The sequence below is a fragment of the Lepisma saccharinum genome, chromosome 18 (assembly GCF_977018435.1).
Source record: "Lepisma saccharinum chromosome 18, izLepSacc3.1, whole genome shotgun sequence".
Classification (NCBI taxonomy): Eukaryota; Metazoa; Arthropoda; class Insecta; order Zygentoma; family Lepismatidae; genus Lepisma; species Lepisma saccharinum.
In genome coordinates, this window is record NC_139246.1 from 11,625,872 (window position 1) to 11,642,975 (window position 17,104).

Below are 17,104 nucleotides of genomic sequence, written 5' to 3' on the forward strand. Positions count from 1 at the left end.
ATTTGAGGATAATTTTATTTACAAAAGAGAGAACAATTCATACGAACAATGTAAAGAAAATATTGCTGTATGAATGCAACAGTAGGTAATAGCCTATATACATACAAATCTGTAACTACTAAGATATTACATGCACATACTTGAGACAACTTTCTCGTGTGTGGGTGATTCCACATTACTCAGACCATTTATATTGTCTGAAATAGCTGTAATAAAATTAAATCAAAAATGGGGAAAAAAATCCTGTGTTGACATGTTGACAATGGCAGTAATATTTATTTAATTTCTAGGAACCTGAATATTTAATTTGTTTTTTGATAACTTTAATGTTAGAAGTTAGGAGATAATATTGCAATTCTGTTTAGGTTTCATTCGTGAAATGACTAAGAGTCATTTTGCAGACATTTATTTGTGACTAAAATCTAAATCAAATCTTCATTACGTACATTTTCTTTGTACGTTTCAATGAGAATTATTTACGTAATTCCAAGATCAAAAATTACAGCCCTATGATCAAGATGAATTTACTTACTTCTCATAACTTATTATTGACTCAAAGCATATATAATATACCAAATGATTTGTGAATCATAAATTATTAAACCTAATAGGATATTTGTAACCTGTGGTTTCTGTAGAGCTTTTATGCTCAGTAAAATGGGTTGTCAAACCATTGGTACACTTTTGGCTTGGATTTATCATATTCATATTTTAGACATCTCTTCTGAAGTATCCTGCAAGAGGAGGAAATATGCAACATTAAATATGATTGTATTTTTATTGTTACACTCTCGTGTGGGAAATCTTCATTGTGCGCTGCCATACTATATAAACTTAGGATGGGAGACTATGTTTAAAAATTCTATAAGTTGTTTAATTTCACTGTGGAACGCAATAACAATAAAAATTGATGTATTTCAATGGAAGAAATGAAACGACTCTATTCTCTATCTACTGTAAGAACGAAGTTAATGTAAACAAAATCACGTGACACCCGAGATGTTAGTTCACCAGTTATTTCACTCATGAATATATTGGTCCCAGCTGTACAGCTCATAAATATTCAATTACTTGAACGCAAAACCTACACTAAGTGGTATGGCTTATCACTGTTTTCCTGCGCGCAGGATTTCTGCACGGCTGCCATTTGAACACACAATAGGATTTCTCAGAAGCTTCATGTACGTATATGTTTACATTGACTTCGATCTTACAATGAACAGAAAATAGAGATTATTATTTAAATTTGGCAGTTCGTATTAATTTGCATTGAATGCAGTGAAACCTAAGTGAAGTATGTACATTAATGTTCGTACAGTGTTGTCAGTATTACGGTCCGCACTAACGGGGTTGCCTAAACCTAACTATTCTGCGAGGTTACTTATCTCCCAATCAATTCCCTCTCACATCATAGAATAACCGTACGGTCGCGCCGACAACAATTGTTTGGTCTCACTAAGTCAATCCTTGCTAGAAAGTAATAGTACTACCAAGTTTCAAATTGACTCTGATTTAAAAAGAAAATAAAGAAATTCAGAAATTAGCCAATCTGATGGAAAACGCCCTGTATTAAGCGGAAACACAAAGTATTTACTGAAAATCCGTTATTTGACGTTCGCGCCCTTTCCCTGCGTCATGCTTGACAAGTCTGAGAAATCAATTTGTGGAAAGACGTGGATATGTTGATTCACTAACACACCTTTGGTTTACGAATTAGAGTAAGTTCAATATCATACTTGATAAATGTCCCTAATGTCAAACAAACATTCGGACATCTCTCTCACCTGAAAGAAAGTTTCATAGTTAGTAAACATTCACTAATAGAGGACTAAACATCATTCACATGCATCTGGGTGAAATCTAACTCACTCGAACGTTCAATATTTTATTCAAATTGTAGACGAATGCGAGTTTACATCATATGCTGCAATTATTTTAAGTGACAGACCTTTGATATCGAACACACAATTTGTGTGTGATTAATTCTCGACTTAGCAACTATGACGTTAATTTTAACGTACTTATGACATCAAAGAAAGAACACCTGAGGTACCTCTTTTTCAAAAATAGACTGAAGTTAAATTTAAATGTCAAACATATTTTCATGTTCCGACCGACCAGCTGGTGCACCTAGCTTAACTACACAATACATGCACAAACTGAAAATTATCAAATGACCTCATATCATGTAAAAGTAGGTTTCAATATACCCAAAGTCAATCGTTCCTTTTGGTAACTATTTATATCTGAACTGTCCGTACACTAGACATCACCCCAACCCAATAGCCTTGGTGCCAATTGTTCATGCTCGAGCAATACGAAGAAATGCATGCGTGACGTCACTATAACGTACGAACAAAATGATACTGATTTCTGTTCCGATTCTTCAGTTACCCACTGCGGAACATTTTTATACGTAGTTTAATTTCGATCTACTTGAAATGAATTTCGTCGACGAAGGATATCCTTTTCTCTGGTCAATATGGCGGCTTCCGTTGAGCCACATGCACGTCTGGATTTGAGCTTAATAATGCGTACCAGTATCGTGAATGACACAATTGACAGTTAGTACTATAATTAATAATTGTACGTGGCGTTTATTTTATGTTCTTTCGTCGCGACAAACATGAAAGTAATTTCACTCGACGTCGATTCCTCTTTTCGATCGTCGCTGCACTTGGAATAACAAAGGCCTTACCTCGTGGGCGAGCTCTCCTTTATCACCTTTCACAGTCCTTGCAGTCGTTACTCACTGCTTAAATCACCACAATACATCTGGATTCCCTTTTTGGTGGTCACGAGTACTTTTTCGATCTCCTTTTTCGATCATTACCGTGCCAAACCTCTCAATTCTGTTGCGCCGTTTTCTTGTCGACCAACAACTTTTCCCTCCATCTTTTGGAATGCGTTCATAGTTTCCTCCACGCCCGACGCAGTTTCCGAACACCTGATAACCAAACACCATCACACGTTCACACTTAAATCACTTTTACGTCCACAGGTTTCTAACTACGACAGGGGTGCGTGCGTGTGTGTTAAGGCATAATTAACAAATACTTATATCCGAACTTTAAAACCTTATTATTAGAATATTAGATATTTGATGTCCCCCTTTCTTTTTCTTTTTATCACTTCCGCCTCCGAGTTTCCGAACACTACTGTTTCTAACTGATTAGCCAAAATGTCCCTCATCGAGCGACAATTAGATTAAAAAGTATTCACTTGATTTTATAAATAAATATTTGATGGCAGTTAAGTTTCTAATGAATAAACTGAAATTTCTACAAAAAGTTTAATAATGTTCAATACTAATTCAACTAGTATTTGTTCCCTTTTAAATTAATACCAAGAGCGATCTCTAGCGGTTAAATTTGTAACTTTGGCTTACAGCTCAATTTATCCCCGTAAGCAGCTGCCCTCTCTCGGGAATTTTTCCGAGTTACGTATGCATTCACAGCATGGACAAGCTATCTCTACAGGTTAGGTTAGTTTTTCAACCATCAGAATATTACTGCAGATGGCTCACCTTTTATTACCAAGGGAATTATGACTACAAACCGTCATATCAGTAAGTCCTTTTTGCAATACAATCATTTCTCTTTTCTAAGACTTCTAACAGAGTAATACAGAGAATGACTCTTCAGCCGTGAACATATTAAAAATAATACACTGCTCCACAAAACTTACGGAACAGCAAGGGAACGGAAGGAAACAAACACAAAAACAGGGTTCACCCTGTGTACCATTTTTCAATGTTGCTGGTCATTTTCATTGCATGATGCATCTATGCCATATTGGTATTCATAAGCCCTGATCAAGAGCATCCCAAACATTTACAATATTCTCTAATACTCTACTGCTGTCATGATGCTCAGTTTTGTGGAGCAGTGTAGATTAATATTATAGTATTGTCCCAATTTCTTACATTACTCAGGTTATATATATATTTTATTTTGTTGTCTTACTTCACTTTTATAGTGTAATAGCAACGACGAGGATTAATTGAAAAATGTGATAAAAGAACAAACACCCAGGATTACTGTATTTGACTGCATAATCGTCCCATATTTTATGTCAATTTTTATTCTGCAAAAAAAGTAGAGTGTGACTATTTTGTGAAGCTTTCTTTCTTTTTAGAATAATCTACAGGGTGTCGGAAAAGTCCCGCACGATAGGCAAAATCACAATATTTGTTCAATGTGATCTCCGTTTAATTTCACACATGTTTGTAGACGGAATAGCAAAATGTTGAGCAGAGAGGGGACATAATCTAGGCCAATGGCTTCGCATACGTCCTTGATTCTTGTGCGAACATGAGCCATATCGTGCATCTTCACGCTGTACACCAGAAATTTAATATACCCCCAGAAATCGTAGTCATCGGATTCAAATCCGGCGAACGTGGGGACCATTCGGCGGAACGGAAAGATTAATTTTTACCGTTTTGCCTATGGTGCGAGACCTTTCGAACACCCTGGGGTATTACCGATACATAAAAATAATTTATTACTAAACTGTCTTTTGTGCAAGATTAGGATGCAGGGAGTACTAGTACATTAAAAGTATAAATTGACAGACATAACTTCTTCGTGACAGTTTACCGAACATTTAACTCGTTTGAAAGATAAGTTAACACATTATTTGTCATTGATTATAGTCGAAATATTAAACTGGATAAAATTTACAATCGTTGCGAAGTACGGAGTTACAAAATGTAATCTTCTGTGTCCAAAGATTCTGAGCAGCTGTCATTGATTGCAACGATTACGCCATGAAAGGTTGTACTGAAAAAAAAAAGGGTGCGACGTTTACGCGGTGAAATAAGGTATTCATAATTCGGAACTAGGGGCCCCGATGCTAATCTAGCCAGTCCATCATTGAGCCAAGAGTGATTGACATCGTTCAGGTTTAACATACAGGGTGTCCCTAAAGATACTTTACAACTTTGATGTCATACAGCACAACTTGCAACCATGGCCCATTTGATTTACCAACGCATGCAGTTTTATTGTGTATTAGTCCACTTCAACAAGCATACAACATCTAATCGAAATTACAATTCTGTCCATACCCTCTCTATTATATCCTTGTGAACTGTGGCTATGGTAACTCTTTTTCTAGCATTCAATCATCAAGATCAGTGACAGGAGTGCTGTACACTGTGTCTTTGACGTAGCCCCACACATAGAAGTCCAGGGGTGTAATGTCAGGGGATCTAGGAGGCCAGGCAAATTGGACCATCTCTTCCAATCCAATGTGCTGGAAATGTTCTGTTCAGGACATGTCTCACGTCTAAGGCCCACTGTGATGGTTCATCTTCTTATTCAATACAAAAAACTTCAGACGTTGGTGAATTCTCTTCAACAAAGTGTATTCCTCTTTGTCAATTACAAGTTGTGCTTGTGACTTCGAAATCGTAAAGTACCTTTTGGGACATGGTGTATAATCCCAGATGGTTGCTATTTCAGTGGATATTCACTATCCTGTAATAAGTCAACCCTCTCCCTATAATATTTAAATGTCCTATATCCTTTCTTTTAAGTAGTACTATCTCTAACTTACCAGGATTGTCTGGCGCATCTCTCAATAGGATAATCCTTTCTGAAACAAACCGATCTCAGGACGTTGAAGTACGTGTATCCAATCTGCCTTGAGATTACAGAGTTGTCCTTTTTCAAACACTTCAGGACATTTGCACAGTAACCTGCAAGAAAACACGATAGTAATTTTTATATTTTATTCTCTACTATGTTGAGATTATTTGCGTGCAAAAAACGAAACGGGAACTTGAAGAACCCTTAGGAATGCAGAATACGTAAGTATCAATGTGAAAAATATGAAAATAAAGGAATTAGAGACGTTTGGTGGTTACTGAAATTTTAATAACTATGATGTTTGTTAGTTGAGTACGTGAAACTTGAGAAGCTACAGTGGAAATGATTTAGGTATACCGTGATTTATTTCCGATAGTTGAGAGAAACGTTTGACATATTTCTACAGTGACGGGCAGAGGTAGACCGGAACCTATAAGGTAAGTTCTGTTACTAATTGTGCATGCTTGACGTAAAAAATACCAATTTTGTAAACTGAACACAAATGAACATCGTAATACGATAGCAATTAGATAAGATATGCGTCAAGAATACATTCCGGAAGTGGATAGAATGTGTAATGAAAACACATTTCGATTTCAAGCCCTTTGATCGTTCAAAATTTAATGGCGGCCTGCTTGTGAGATTACGAAGAGAAGATGACAGCTTTATCAATACGCCAGAGACACGGCGTATGCACGTGAGAAGAAAAATAGTGCACATTGTTGACTTATTTTTCGCAATACTTGTACAACTTTGAAGGTATGATGAGCCAAGGATTTTTTTTATTAATCCATGCTACTCTCCTAAACTAAATTAGGTCACGTCAGATGTTAAGTTGGTGATGCGATAAAAGTGTTGTGATCGTACCAAACCTGTTTTGAATCGCAACATTTTTTCAGACTGAACTGCAGGTCACATTTGTGTAACTGTAAAATGACGAACAATATGCGATTATTTACATTTCAGTCAGTGTATATTTACTGTTACAGTGCACAATGATTCAGAATGGCAAAAAAAAGTAGGCAAACGTAAGAAAGTTTTACTTTTCGGTAAGGGGATATAACGTTAGCAGTTCGATAAACAACAAAATTGGCAGGAAACTGCCGTCTTTATAAATCGATTATTTGTTCTTGTTTTCGGGCCGCAAAATGGTCGTTTCTGAGACTTGTAGCAATTATGTTCTATATAATTGTGCTAAACAGACTCATAATTGTCCACTAATGTACAGAAAAAGAACCCACATTTAAATTAAAATAAAATATTAGGTTTTTATTTTAGACTTGAAAACACAAAAGTTATCTTGTTAACAAGAATTCTAAAGCAAAGGATACTTTAAAGTATTGTGAAACCAACACGGGAGAAATGTTTTTTCTACAATTCACTGCTTTTAGCTAATTTAGCTCATTTGTGAACGCGTGCTTGATGTTAATGGATCATCTTGCAGCCTCTGTATCAAACGTGATCACTTGTGTGCTATGTAATGAGAGTTCTCCGATTTCGCTATTATCTGATGCTAATTAGTAAATTACTTACAGCAGTAGTGCGTGCAGTGCAACCGTGATTTATCCACACACCCCCAACAAACCCCTAACCCCTCCCCCAAATGTCATCAACACTCTCCATAAAAGTTTTCACAAACATCTAATATTTGGTCATTTTGGTTCTGAATGGACTCTTACACACTCCTAAATACGAACCTATCTCTCCTAGTGTCTTTTCTTGTGTGAGTAAAAAAATGGCGGCGCGTTATGGAATTCCACAAAACGTCTTTCGTGAAAAATGCGGTGAAGATAGGAATTATAGAATTAAGCGTTTGTTTCCATTCGTATTAGATGCTATAAATATTAATAATTTCTCTGAAAATTGTGTTAAGAACATTTGTGTCGATGCGCCACGGTTAGCAGCAAAGTACAACGAAAATAAAAAAAAGAAAATCGCCGAATAGAAGATAAATTTATTTGATGTGTTTGTAGTTGCTCTGAAAAGCAAAGAGTGCGTCATAGTGTCATTTTTTTAAAAAAGGGAAAAAAACAGGGGCGTACCATACAGACCTATAAGGCCCGCAATGCTCTGGTGGTAACCCGAAGAAAGTACAAATTATTTACGTATTTATCATGTGCAATATTTACGTAAATTTTCACGATAATCTTGCTTGCACATTTTTATCCAATTAATCTTGTGTTGAATAAAAAGTACGTTTTCTTGCTTAACCTTGTCCCGATTTTAATCTGTTAGCAAGAAAGCACTCACAGTTGCTCCCGAAGTGCCACGAAGTGTTACGCATTTAAATGCTCGCTATTTTCAATTCATGGATGACATGTTATTTAGTAAATATTTCACGGTTCTTGTTCCGAACTATTTCTCTACACCTTTAGATGCAGCGATTTATCTCCGTAACGAGTACACATTTCCAAACGACCGCTCTCCCTATAAATAAAAAAAATTGTGGTCCAATGTGGGGGGTGGGTCGAGTTGGTTGCTACGAAAGGCTGGTAACTGCAGTCGCTCCCTCCTCCACGCAATCCCGTTTCTTCTATTATGTTCATTGGTGACGCTGTCTCGCGCCACTACTTGCGCAAAGATTTGTTTTCGTTCGTCTGCTCCAGAGATAACTGGGACAGGGTGTAGGCAATGTTTCTAGAGCAGAGTATGCTTCGGTTCTTCAAAGTAGGTCTACAACGGTCTTCCTCACTAAAAATCCAACTCTCCATGAGGGATCGAAATCGTCACTATTCATACAAGAAACGAGAGTGAAAAATTAGTGGGGAACCTAGTAAAATTTAGCGCATTAATAGTATTCAATCATGACTATACTAGAAACATATAGTTGTGGCTTCTAATCATGATTTTTTACTATGTGTCCTTCTATCGTCATTAGAATCAGTCGGTGTGTCTAAATGAAATATGTCAATGCAATGTGCGACATAAAATTTCATTCCAAAGCAAATTTTAAAGTCAATGAAGATCTCTGAGGAGACAATGATAAGAGTAATTCACGTGACGATAATACAGCGTGAGCACAAAAACACTCCCTGGTTTCAAGATGTCATAAAATTAATAGTTACTTGAATATTTTGATAAAATTGATATCCAAAGCTCAGTTAACTCAAAATATTTTAATATCTTTTTTTTTTTTTTTCAGAATCGCTAGTTGTGAATTCGGTAGCTAGAGGGCAGTAACATCGAGAATGGCGTTCACTCCGAAGCAAAGAAGCTGGTGCGTGTTATAATTTGCCAAAACAAGCAGTGTTGTGAGAGTGCAGCGTGCATTTAAACGGAAGTTTAATGTTGATCCACCTTCACACAAATCCATTCTGCAGTGGCATAAAACATTTGTTGAGAGACGATGCATTTGTGATCAAAGAAAAGAACATTCTGGCCGAAAATGCATCTCTGAGGAAATTGTGGAGCGTGTGCGAGAAGCCTTTGTACGCAGTCCCAGAAAATCAACACGTCAAGCCACCAGGCAGTTGCAGGTGCCACAAACTGCCGTAAGCAAGATTTTACGGAAGCGTTTGCGTTTTCACCCGTACCGGCTGCAATTGGTTCAAAAGTTATATCCACAAGACAAGGTAAATCGACGTGAGTTTTGCGAGACTATCCACACTTTAATGGAGGACGATGAAACCTTTCTGACAAAGGTCATTTTTAGTGATGAGGCGACCTTCCACTTGAGTGGAAAAGTGAACAGGCATAATGTTAGGATCTGGGGAAGCGAGCATCCGCATGCCACTCTTGATGTGGAACGTGACTCACCCAAGGTGAATGTTTTTGTGCAGTGTCATAGCGTCGAGTGTACGGTCCGTTCTTCTTTGAGGGGCCAACAATCACAGGTGAAAGCTACTTAACAATGCTACGTGACTGGTTAATTCCACAACTTGCTGCAGAGAGAGGTGACTACATTCTACAACAAGATGGAGCGCCACCACACTGGCATCAATCTGTACACAGCTTTCTGAATGACAACCTCCCACACCGTTGGATAGGACGAGCTGGACCCAATGATCAAAATCTATGCAAGTGGCCCTCACGATCACCGGACATGACAGTTTGTCACTTTTTCCTTTTGGGGTTCGTGAAGGACCAGGTCTATGTACCTCCACTACCCACAACCTTGAATCATCTTCAGGAACGCATCAGTACAGCTGTCAACTTCATCACACCGGATGCGCTTGAGAAGGTGTGGTTGGAGCTGAATTATCGTCTCGATGTTTCCCGCGTAACAGATGGCGCGCAGGGGTGCACGGCTTTGCGCCAATCACTCTGGAAAATGGTTTGGTTTTGCGCCAATAATTACCGGATCCTTATCTTTCCGTACATGGTTTTGCGCCACTACAGAAAATCGTAATTCAATGACTTAGGTTGGCAAGCATGATTTTCCGTCCCACTTAAACAGGCTGCGGACTGTCACCGAGATGGCGTGGTTAAAAATTATGCACCACCAACCATAAATATACAAAATTGCACTTGTCAAACTGCAGTCTCTTACAATGGAACCTTTGTGGCATGTGAGATCAATTTCACGTAATGCATGCGTGAAATTGCTTTGCGATTATATTGATCAATGTAAGATTCAATTTTGAGGTATTTTTCTCTTAAAACGCTCCTCTTACGAGCGGGTTTTTCGAGGCCATTTATTTTAAGGTAAGTGTCGGTCTGGAGGTTAATCAATGCATGTACAAATTTGAAAATATCAGGATGGTTGGTGTAAAACATGGCATTCAGTTTACGTTGAGGTGAAACACAGGGAGGTAGACGAAAGCCACGATCAGTCGTTGCCCTTGAGAGACAGGATTGCCAACCTATACAATTCTTAGCTCGGCTAGACATTCAAGAGTGGCGGAAAACATTCTTGGCGCAAAAGATACTGTGGCACTAATATTTACAATTTGTTCATTGGCGCAAAACACGCGATTTTAGCGCAAATGCATTGCACCCGGCGCGCACATTGAGCATTTGTAATTTCAATGAACACCACGGAAACTTTATGAGTTTTTACAACTACTGTGAACATTTCTGTAGAATACTACTTTTGGTATTAAAGTTATACCCTTTCAAAACCAGGGAGTGTTTTTGTGCTCACGCTGTACATCACATTCGTTCTGTCTTAAAGAAGCTTATTCTAAAATAATATGACAAATATGCGGGTTGGGGATTGATCATGGAATGACTCATGTTATTTATCATAGGACAGAAGAATCAAACTGATGGATAATGGGAAAACCTGATGTTCACTGTAGTGTAATATGGGGTAAAGAGTACACCAGGCATTAAGTATATTGAAAGAAATGAGCTCTCATGTAAAAAAATCCCCATACTGAAGATTAAATTCGAAAATAATTTAATTTTATGCACTTTATGTAATAACATTGTCACAGGTGAACTATTATTCTGCCAGGTTTCATGTGCAAATGAACGAAGTAACGTGTGTGTTATGACAACATATGGATGAATCTTATGTATAGCTTGCGTACAAAAATAACACTTGAATATACATCTATAACCAATTTTCATCAAAACAGACGCCATTGCAACCTTGTAGAAGTTGAATCGCATCAAGAATCGTATCTTAAATTAAATTAATGTTATGATAGATTGGTGCAATTTTATGTAAATCTTTTGTGTTCCACGAAAAGCACAACCATACGGCGAACACATATGTTCGCTTGATCTGCGTTATTATGTTAAAGTGGTTTCTGCTTAGAAGTTCTGTTTTACTTGCGTTTTTGTGATAATGTTAAGATATCTTCATAATCTCCAATTCGAGTGAGGAGGTAGTTGTTCCATAGTTGGGTTTGATGACAACGGAATTAGCACACAGAAATAAAGTTCAGGTTTTTGGAACAAAGTGTGAGTTGATAGATGTACAACCAAAAAATATAATAGTTATTTTGAATGAAGTCCGTAAGCGCGTTGCAAACTGCGAGTTTGAGTTTGGTATGTGTGGGATTCGAAGTGTGGTTAACGTTTCGGTTGAGAGTTACAAGAAACGAAATCATGCATTATATACTCTAATTAATAGTTACATACCAAATTAACTCTATCTGTTTCTTATTACTTACTAAGTCTCTCTTTTCTACCGTGCGGCGTATGGATTGAAGTTATACTTGCTGTTTTAGTTTTTTGACTCCTTTTCAATTTCATCTTCTATTTACACAGCTCTCTTCGCATATTCTTCCCAGTCTGCCTCGTAGTCTGGTGCCCTGCATTTTCACATCAGATTCTACTTTGATTTCCGTTTTTCCATCCATTCTACGTATTTGTACATCCGAATTATCTCTTCTTCTTCCGTCGAAATGAAAATAATCTCAACCTAGTTGTCTTAATGTCTCATCTTGTTTATTCTTCTATTTTACGTAAAAATGTCAGCTCTATTGTCTGTAGTTTACTTTGGTGTTTTCACGTCAAGCTCCATAACTCGAAGTTATGTAGAATCTTCAGTATATTGCTAATTTCGTTGATTTGGTAATTTATTTTTATTAAGGAAGGTTTGTTTAAGTCATTTAATGAATATCCCGTTGGTTATGTTCTACATTATCTTTCACTATGTATTTTACCGTATTTCCGCAGTATTCCCTTCAGGTATTTTAAACTATTCTCATAATTTATAGCAAATATTTTGTTCTTTTTCTTCTCTTGGTGTCATCATAGTGTTAGCGTTATTATTATATACATCATATCGTATTCTAGAATTTTTATTCCAGCTCTTCACTTTATATTGAAGATTTTTCTTCGCATTTCTTAAACTTTTATTATCTGCATGTGCAAAGCGTGGAAAATACTTCGCTATTCGAAGTATGGTGTAGAAAATTATATTGCTACGCGTAATGCAGCATTGTAAGATATATTTTTCATGAGACAAGGAAATAGAAATTGAATTTCACATTTTGTATTGGTTCGTTATTTTACGTACTGTGCAGTCGCAACTTCTTTTTTGTCCGACATGTAAAGATTCTGGATATGTAAAACTTGGCAACATGGCATTTCTGAGTCACCAAACTGCAACCAACTTGAGATAACTCCTCCTCGCTAAAAATTTATAATCTCGAATGTTCCATAAAGTTAGATATGTAATTTATGCAAAATCATGCTGAAATTGTGGTGAAGAATGAAGAATGTTGGAATATATTTAAAAGTCATCAACTTGAAATTGAAAATAGATAAATTTAATGTGAGGTTTAAAATACTACGCCGGTTATGCTTCACCTGCATAAATTCAAATACAAAGAGATACATTTATTATGACTTAAACTACCTTACAAAATACAGGACAATGGCATTTCCGTAAAGCACATCTTTCCACAAGATGTGGCGAAAAAGAGTTGGGCATGGACAAGCGCTTGTTTGCGCGAACATGAATTAGGTTTGGTCAGTTGAAGAAAAATAAATTGTGTTCGATATACTTAAAATATTTTAAAATTTACGAAATATTTCTCAAAAACATTAAATACTTTAATATCAATAAGTAGTAGTTTCTAATTGATAGTACTACTTGATCTATACAGTGCCTTTCACGGTCAAATCGTCCGCAGAGCGGCGGCACAAGCGCACCCGGCAGCTAGAGCTCGTCTGTCGGCAAACTGGATGAAACAGCCGCGTAACTGGAAACGAAACTATGCAATGAAATAAGATCGTACAATTACATGGACAGTTACATTTAGAATAAACACGTACGTTGTTACAAGTGGCATTGGAAATGTTCTCCTCCTGCATCCACACAATTACGGTACCTTTTTTAGCAAATTTTATTAACACTTATCATCTTGCCTGACATTTTCTCTCAATTCTTCTAATGTATGGCTTCATGTTTAAAAGCTTGGTAGCTCACCACGCAGACGACTTAAAAATGTCTGTTTCTTGTGCAAGGCGCCGGGGGGATTTTTTAGGATTATGTTCCAATCGTGCTCTAACGTCGTCTACTTTCTCCTCAGTAAGCACAAGTTGCAACACCCTTCGCTTCTTATCAAAAACAAACCCCCTTTCCCTAAATTTGTTCACAAGTTTTCGAACACTGTCTATGTTTGGAACAGGAACATCTGGGAATTCTGCTGCGAAATGCCTAATAACTTCCTTCCCTAGGTGGCATCCATGATGGCGCAGTGGTAGCGCCTTTGCCTGTTAATTAAGGGGTCCCGGGTTCGATACCCGGTGGAGGCACAAGTGGAAGCACTTTAAGCTGTTGGTCCAGTCCTGATTAGCCTTACTGTGCATAAAGTGGACTTAAAACACCAAATTAACAACAAATTCCTTCCTTACAAGAATTCGTAATGACGTAAAAGTTGTACATAAAAAATCTTTGTTTTAAATTGTACGGATAGTGTGGCATTATTAGCCTGCTGAAAAGCACCAATATCTAATACGTAAAACAAAACAATCAAAAAAAAAAAAAAAACACTTACAAATACCTTAACACTTCACAAGCACGTGCAAACTGGACACCAGCTAACTGGATACTGAAGCAGTGACGCGTCCAGTGCCAAGGTCAGCGTACAGCTGTGGATGTAAAGCCGGCAGACGCGCTTCCACCTGCCCTGCGCGCTGCCCGCCGTTCCGTGGACGACTCGACCGTGAAAGACACTGTATATGGTACAGTGGGATCCATGAGTATTACCGTGCAAATTGTCCATCACCATGTTCGTGCACTTTATTTGACCCAATAAGAACTTCAAGAATTAAAAGAAAACTCAAAACAAGCTGTTGACAACTTCTGCACCAGCATACATAAAAATTTATCGCTTAAAAACACATTGAATGTAAGAGAAAAGTCATTGATAATAGTCATGAACAATTTGCACGGTAATACTCATGGATCTCACTATACGATGATTTGAAATAATGTAGGCTTTCCTTTAAGAGGAAGTATTCCATGTTGTAGGCACGTTTATATTAAATTTGGTTAACGCACGTAATTCAATAAAATATTGATATCATGAATGTAATGTTAAATTTAACACAATAAAAATATATATACATAATCTATTTTAAACATTTTAACATAGATGATTCCCACTATAAATACAGAATATTTTGAATCACACTCATTTTTTTTAAATAATCTATGCGCCAAATACTTCAAATAAACTGCAATATTTTCGTTTCAGAATCAATTAATCAGATTCACTTTAATCTACAATGGCGTTTGGATTACTCAGATGGAGGTTTATAGAACTGTCACCTATCTTCATATGCCTACTTGCATGCTCAGTGAGTACCCATCTTCTTCTCCATGTTCCTACTTCTACAGCGATTGAACGAAACTTCAATGCTTTGGATGTTGTGAAGAGAGTTTGTAAAACTCAACTCAACGTACAGCGTAGCGTTTCGATCATAGAGTGTTCTGAGGATCGACATACCATAATAGGAAGCCTCAAAGGAATCTTTCAGCAAGGTAATTTGTCTGTCATGATCCAGAGAATGAATTATTCTGCCGATTGTAACGTTTCCTCTACGTCTTCTTACCAAGGTGGCAAGAAGAACTGTTTCTTATTGCTCGCAGACAACAACGAGATGCTCTCCAATCTTTTGGAAGGAGCCAAGCAACTCCCCTACTGGAACACGAGAGGAAAGTTCATAATTCTAATCAGGGATCAATTTCTTAGCCAGGAAGGTGTCAATCAAACCTTTTCCACCTTATGGAAGAAATTTATCCTGGACGTTGAATTGTTGGTTCAGAGCGGCAAATGTTCAACTGGAATGAATGATGATTGTCTCAGCTTCTGGTCTTACAACCCATTTAGGCAGGATATATTAATACATGAATATCATCAGATTGTTCGAAGAAATTCAGGTTTTTCTCTCTCTCTGAGTGAAAGGACGAGACAAGGCAATGGGTATCCTGTTTATATTAAAAACTCGCGTGGATTATTCACGAAAAGGTGCACTTTACGAAGATATGGGTATAGGAGACCGCTAGTAGCAATAATAGAAAGTTTGAATTTTACTCCTATTGCATCGGATACACCTGATCAGCGAATTAAGAAGTTCAATGCCACAAACGTTACTTCCTGTGGTGCGGCTGCTCCACCACGACATGAAATTTATGGAAAGTTTCATTCATTGAGCCATAAAGCATTTCTATATGGTGATTTCCTCACAGTTCTGCTATATTCTCAGTTTGTTTTCCTAGTTCCCAAGTCGGAACGTATTCCCCAGTGGATGTGTTTGTTTCTTCCGTTTCGTTTGAGTCTGTGGCTAGCAGTTGTTGGAACGTTTATCTTATTTTTAATCTGTGTTCAGCTCACTCATCACTTTAATCTAGAAGCATCCGACAATGCAAGACTCAGTACAAGCTTTTTACAAATTCTGTCTATCTTCTTGAACGGTTCCTTTTTCAGAGAACCCAGAAACAAACATCTTCAAACTATATATCAACTTGCAATTCTTTTCTGTTTGATTGTTCGCACTTTGTACCAAGGTTTCTTGTTACACTTCATGGTATCCCCTGTATTTTATGATGAGATAGATACGGTAGACGACATCATTCGTTCTGGTTTGCCTGTAGCCACACATTCACGTTGGATTGATGAATTGAAGCTCTTTGACGATAAGAATTTAAGACATTTGTCCATCAGTGCAGAAGTTGTTAAAAGTGACGAAGAGATAATTGATCGTGTAGGTGTTGAGAGAGATGCTGTTTCTCTTATTTACCTTCGTGAGGCCACTACACTAAGTTCAGATTTCAGAACTGAAAGTGGCATCAGACTTACACACGTTGCAGAAGAGAGAATTGGTCTTTTCATGGCATCTTACATCGTTGCCAAGAATTTTCCTTACATTGAGAATTTCAGAGCTATTCTTGATACATTGATGGAGAGTGGCCTAGTTGATAACTGGCTTAAGATATATCACAAATATAAATATTTTCATGTATTCGAAGATGCTGATGTGGCAATAACTTTGTATGATCTAAGAGCTGCTTTTGTATTATTACTTACGGGATTATGTATGGCTCTTATAGTTCTTGGGGTGGAATTAGTTTATTTGAAATGTAAAGGCTAGAAATAAGTATATATTATTTGCACGTCCCGGTCTCTATAAAATGTATTGGTGGAACGTGTTGCAGGTGTTTCGATAAAATAACTTATCTTGGGGACCCTTAATTGCCCCGGAAAGCGAAATATTTCCGGGTCATTCCATGCCAAACCATCCTATGGTGGTTGCATGACCATTTTAGAAAATTTTCATTTTTAGTACATAAGTTTGTAAATGTTTCTAGATATCAAAACCAATGTTCAAAAAAATATTGTCTTTAGTTCTCCTGGGGCAGCCATTTTTCCAACATGGCGCATGGCTTTTTTTGCTCATTTAGCAGTTTACAGAAACCTTAATATCTCAAGAACCATTAAAGCTAGAGACCTGAAACAAAGTTCATTTTGTCAACTGAAGTATACTTTGTATGGCATTCAAGTATGCTTGGCAAAAAATTGCATGCTAAGTACGAAAATTATGGTGGAAATTCGGGTAACAATAGTTAAAAATTTGGAATTTTAAGCCTGATTTTTTAATGAAGG

The 17,104-nt window shown here is 37.2% G+C and overlaps 1 protein-coding gene and 1 pseudogene across 2 annotated transcripts; one reads left to right on the forward strand and one right to left on the reverse strand.

The window, feature by feature from the left end:
* Nucleotides 1-248: 248 nt before the first annotated feature.
* On the reverse strand, nucleotides 249-14,822 carry LOC146002657 (phospholipase A2 pseudogene; annotated as a pseudogene). Its single transcript, XR_014443733.1, has 3 exons — nucleotides 14,807-14,822; nucleotides 5,563-5,704; nucleotides 249-734 (listed from the first exon to the last, which is right to left on the reverse strand). The product of XR_014443733.1 is annotated as a phospholipase A2 pseudogene (transcript).
* Nucleotides 14,823-15,101: 279 nt separating this feature from the next.
* LOC146002658 (uncharacterized) lies at nucleotides 15,102-16,592 on the forward strand. The gene has a single exon (XM_083140620.1). The coding sequence runs from the start codon at nucleotides 15,102-15,104 to the stop codon at nucleotides 16,590-16,592; it is 1,491 nt and encodes a 496-aa protein (XP_082996746.1).
* The last annotated feature ends 512 nt before the right edge of the window (nucleotides 16,593-17,104 follow it).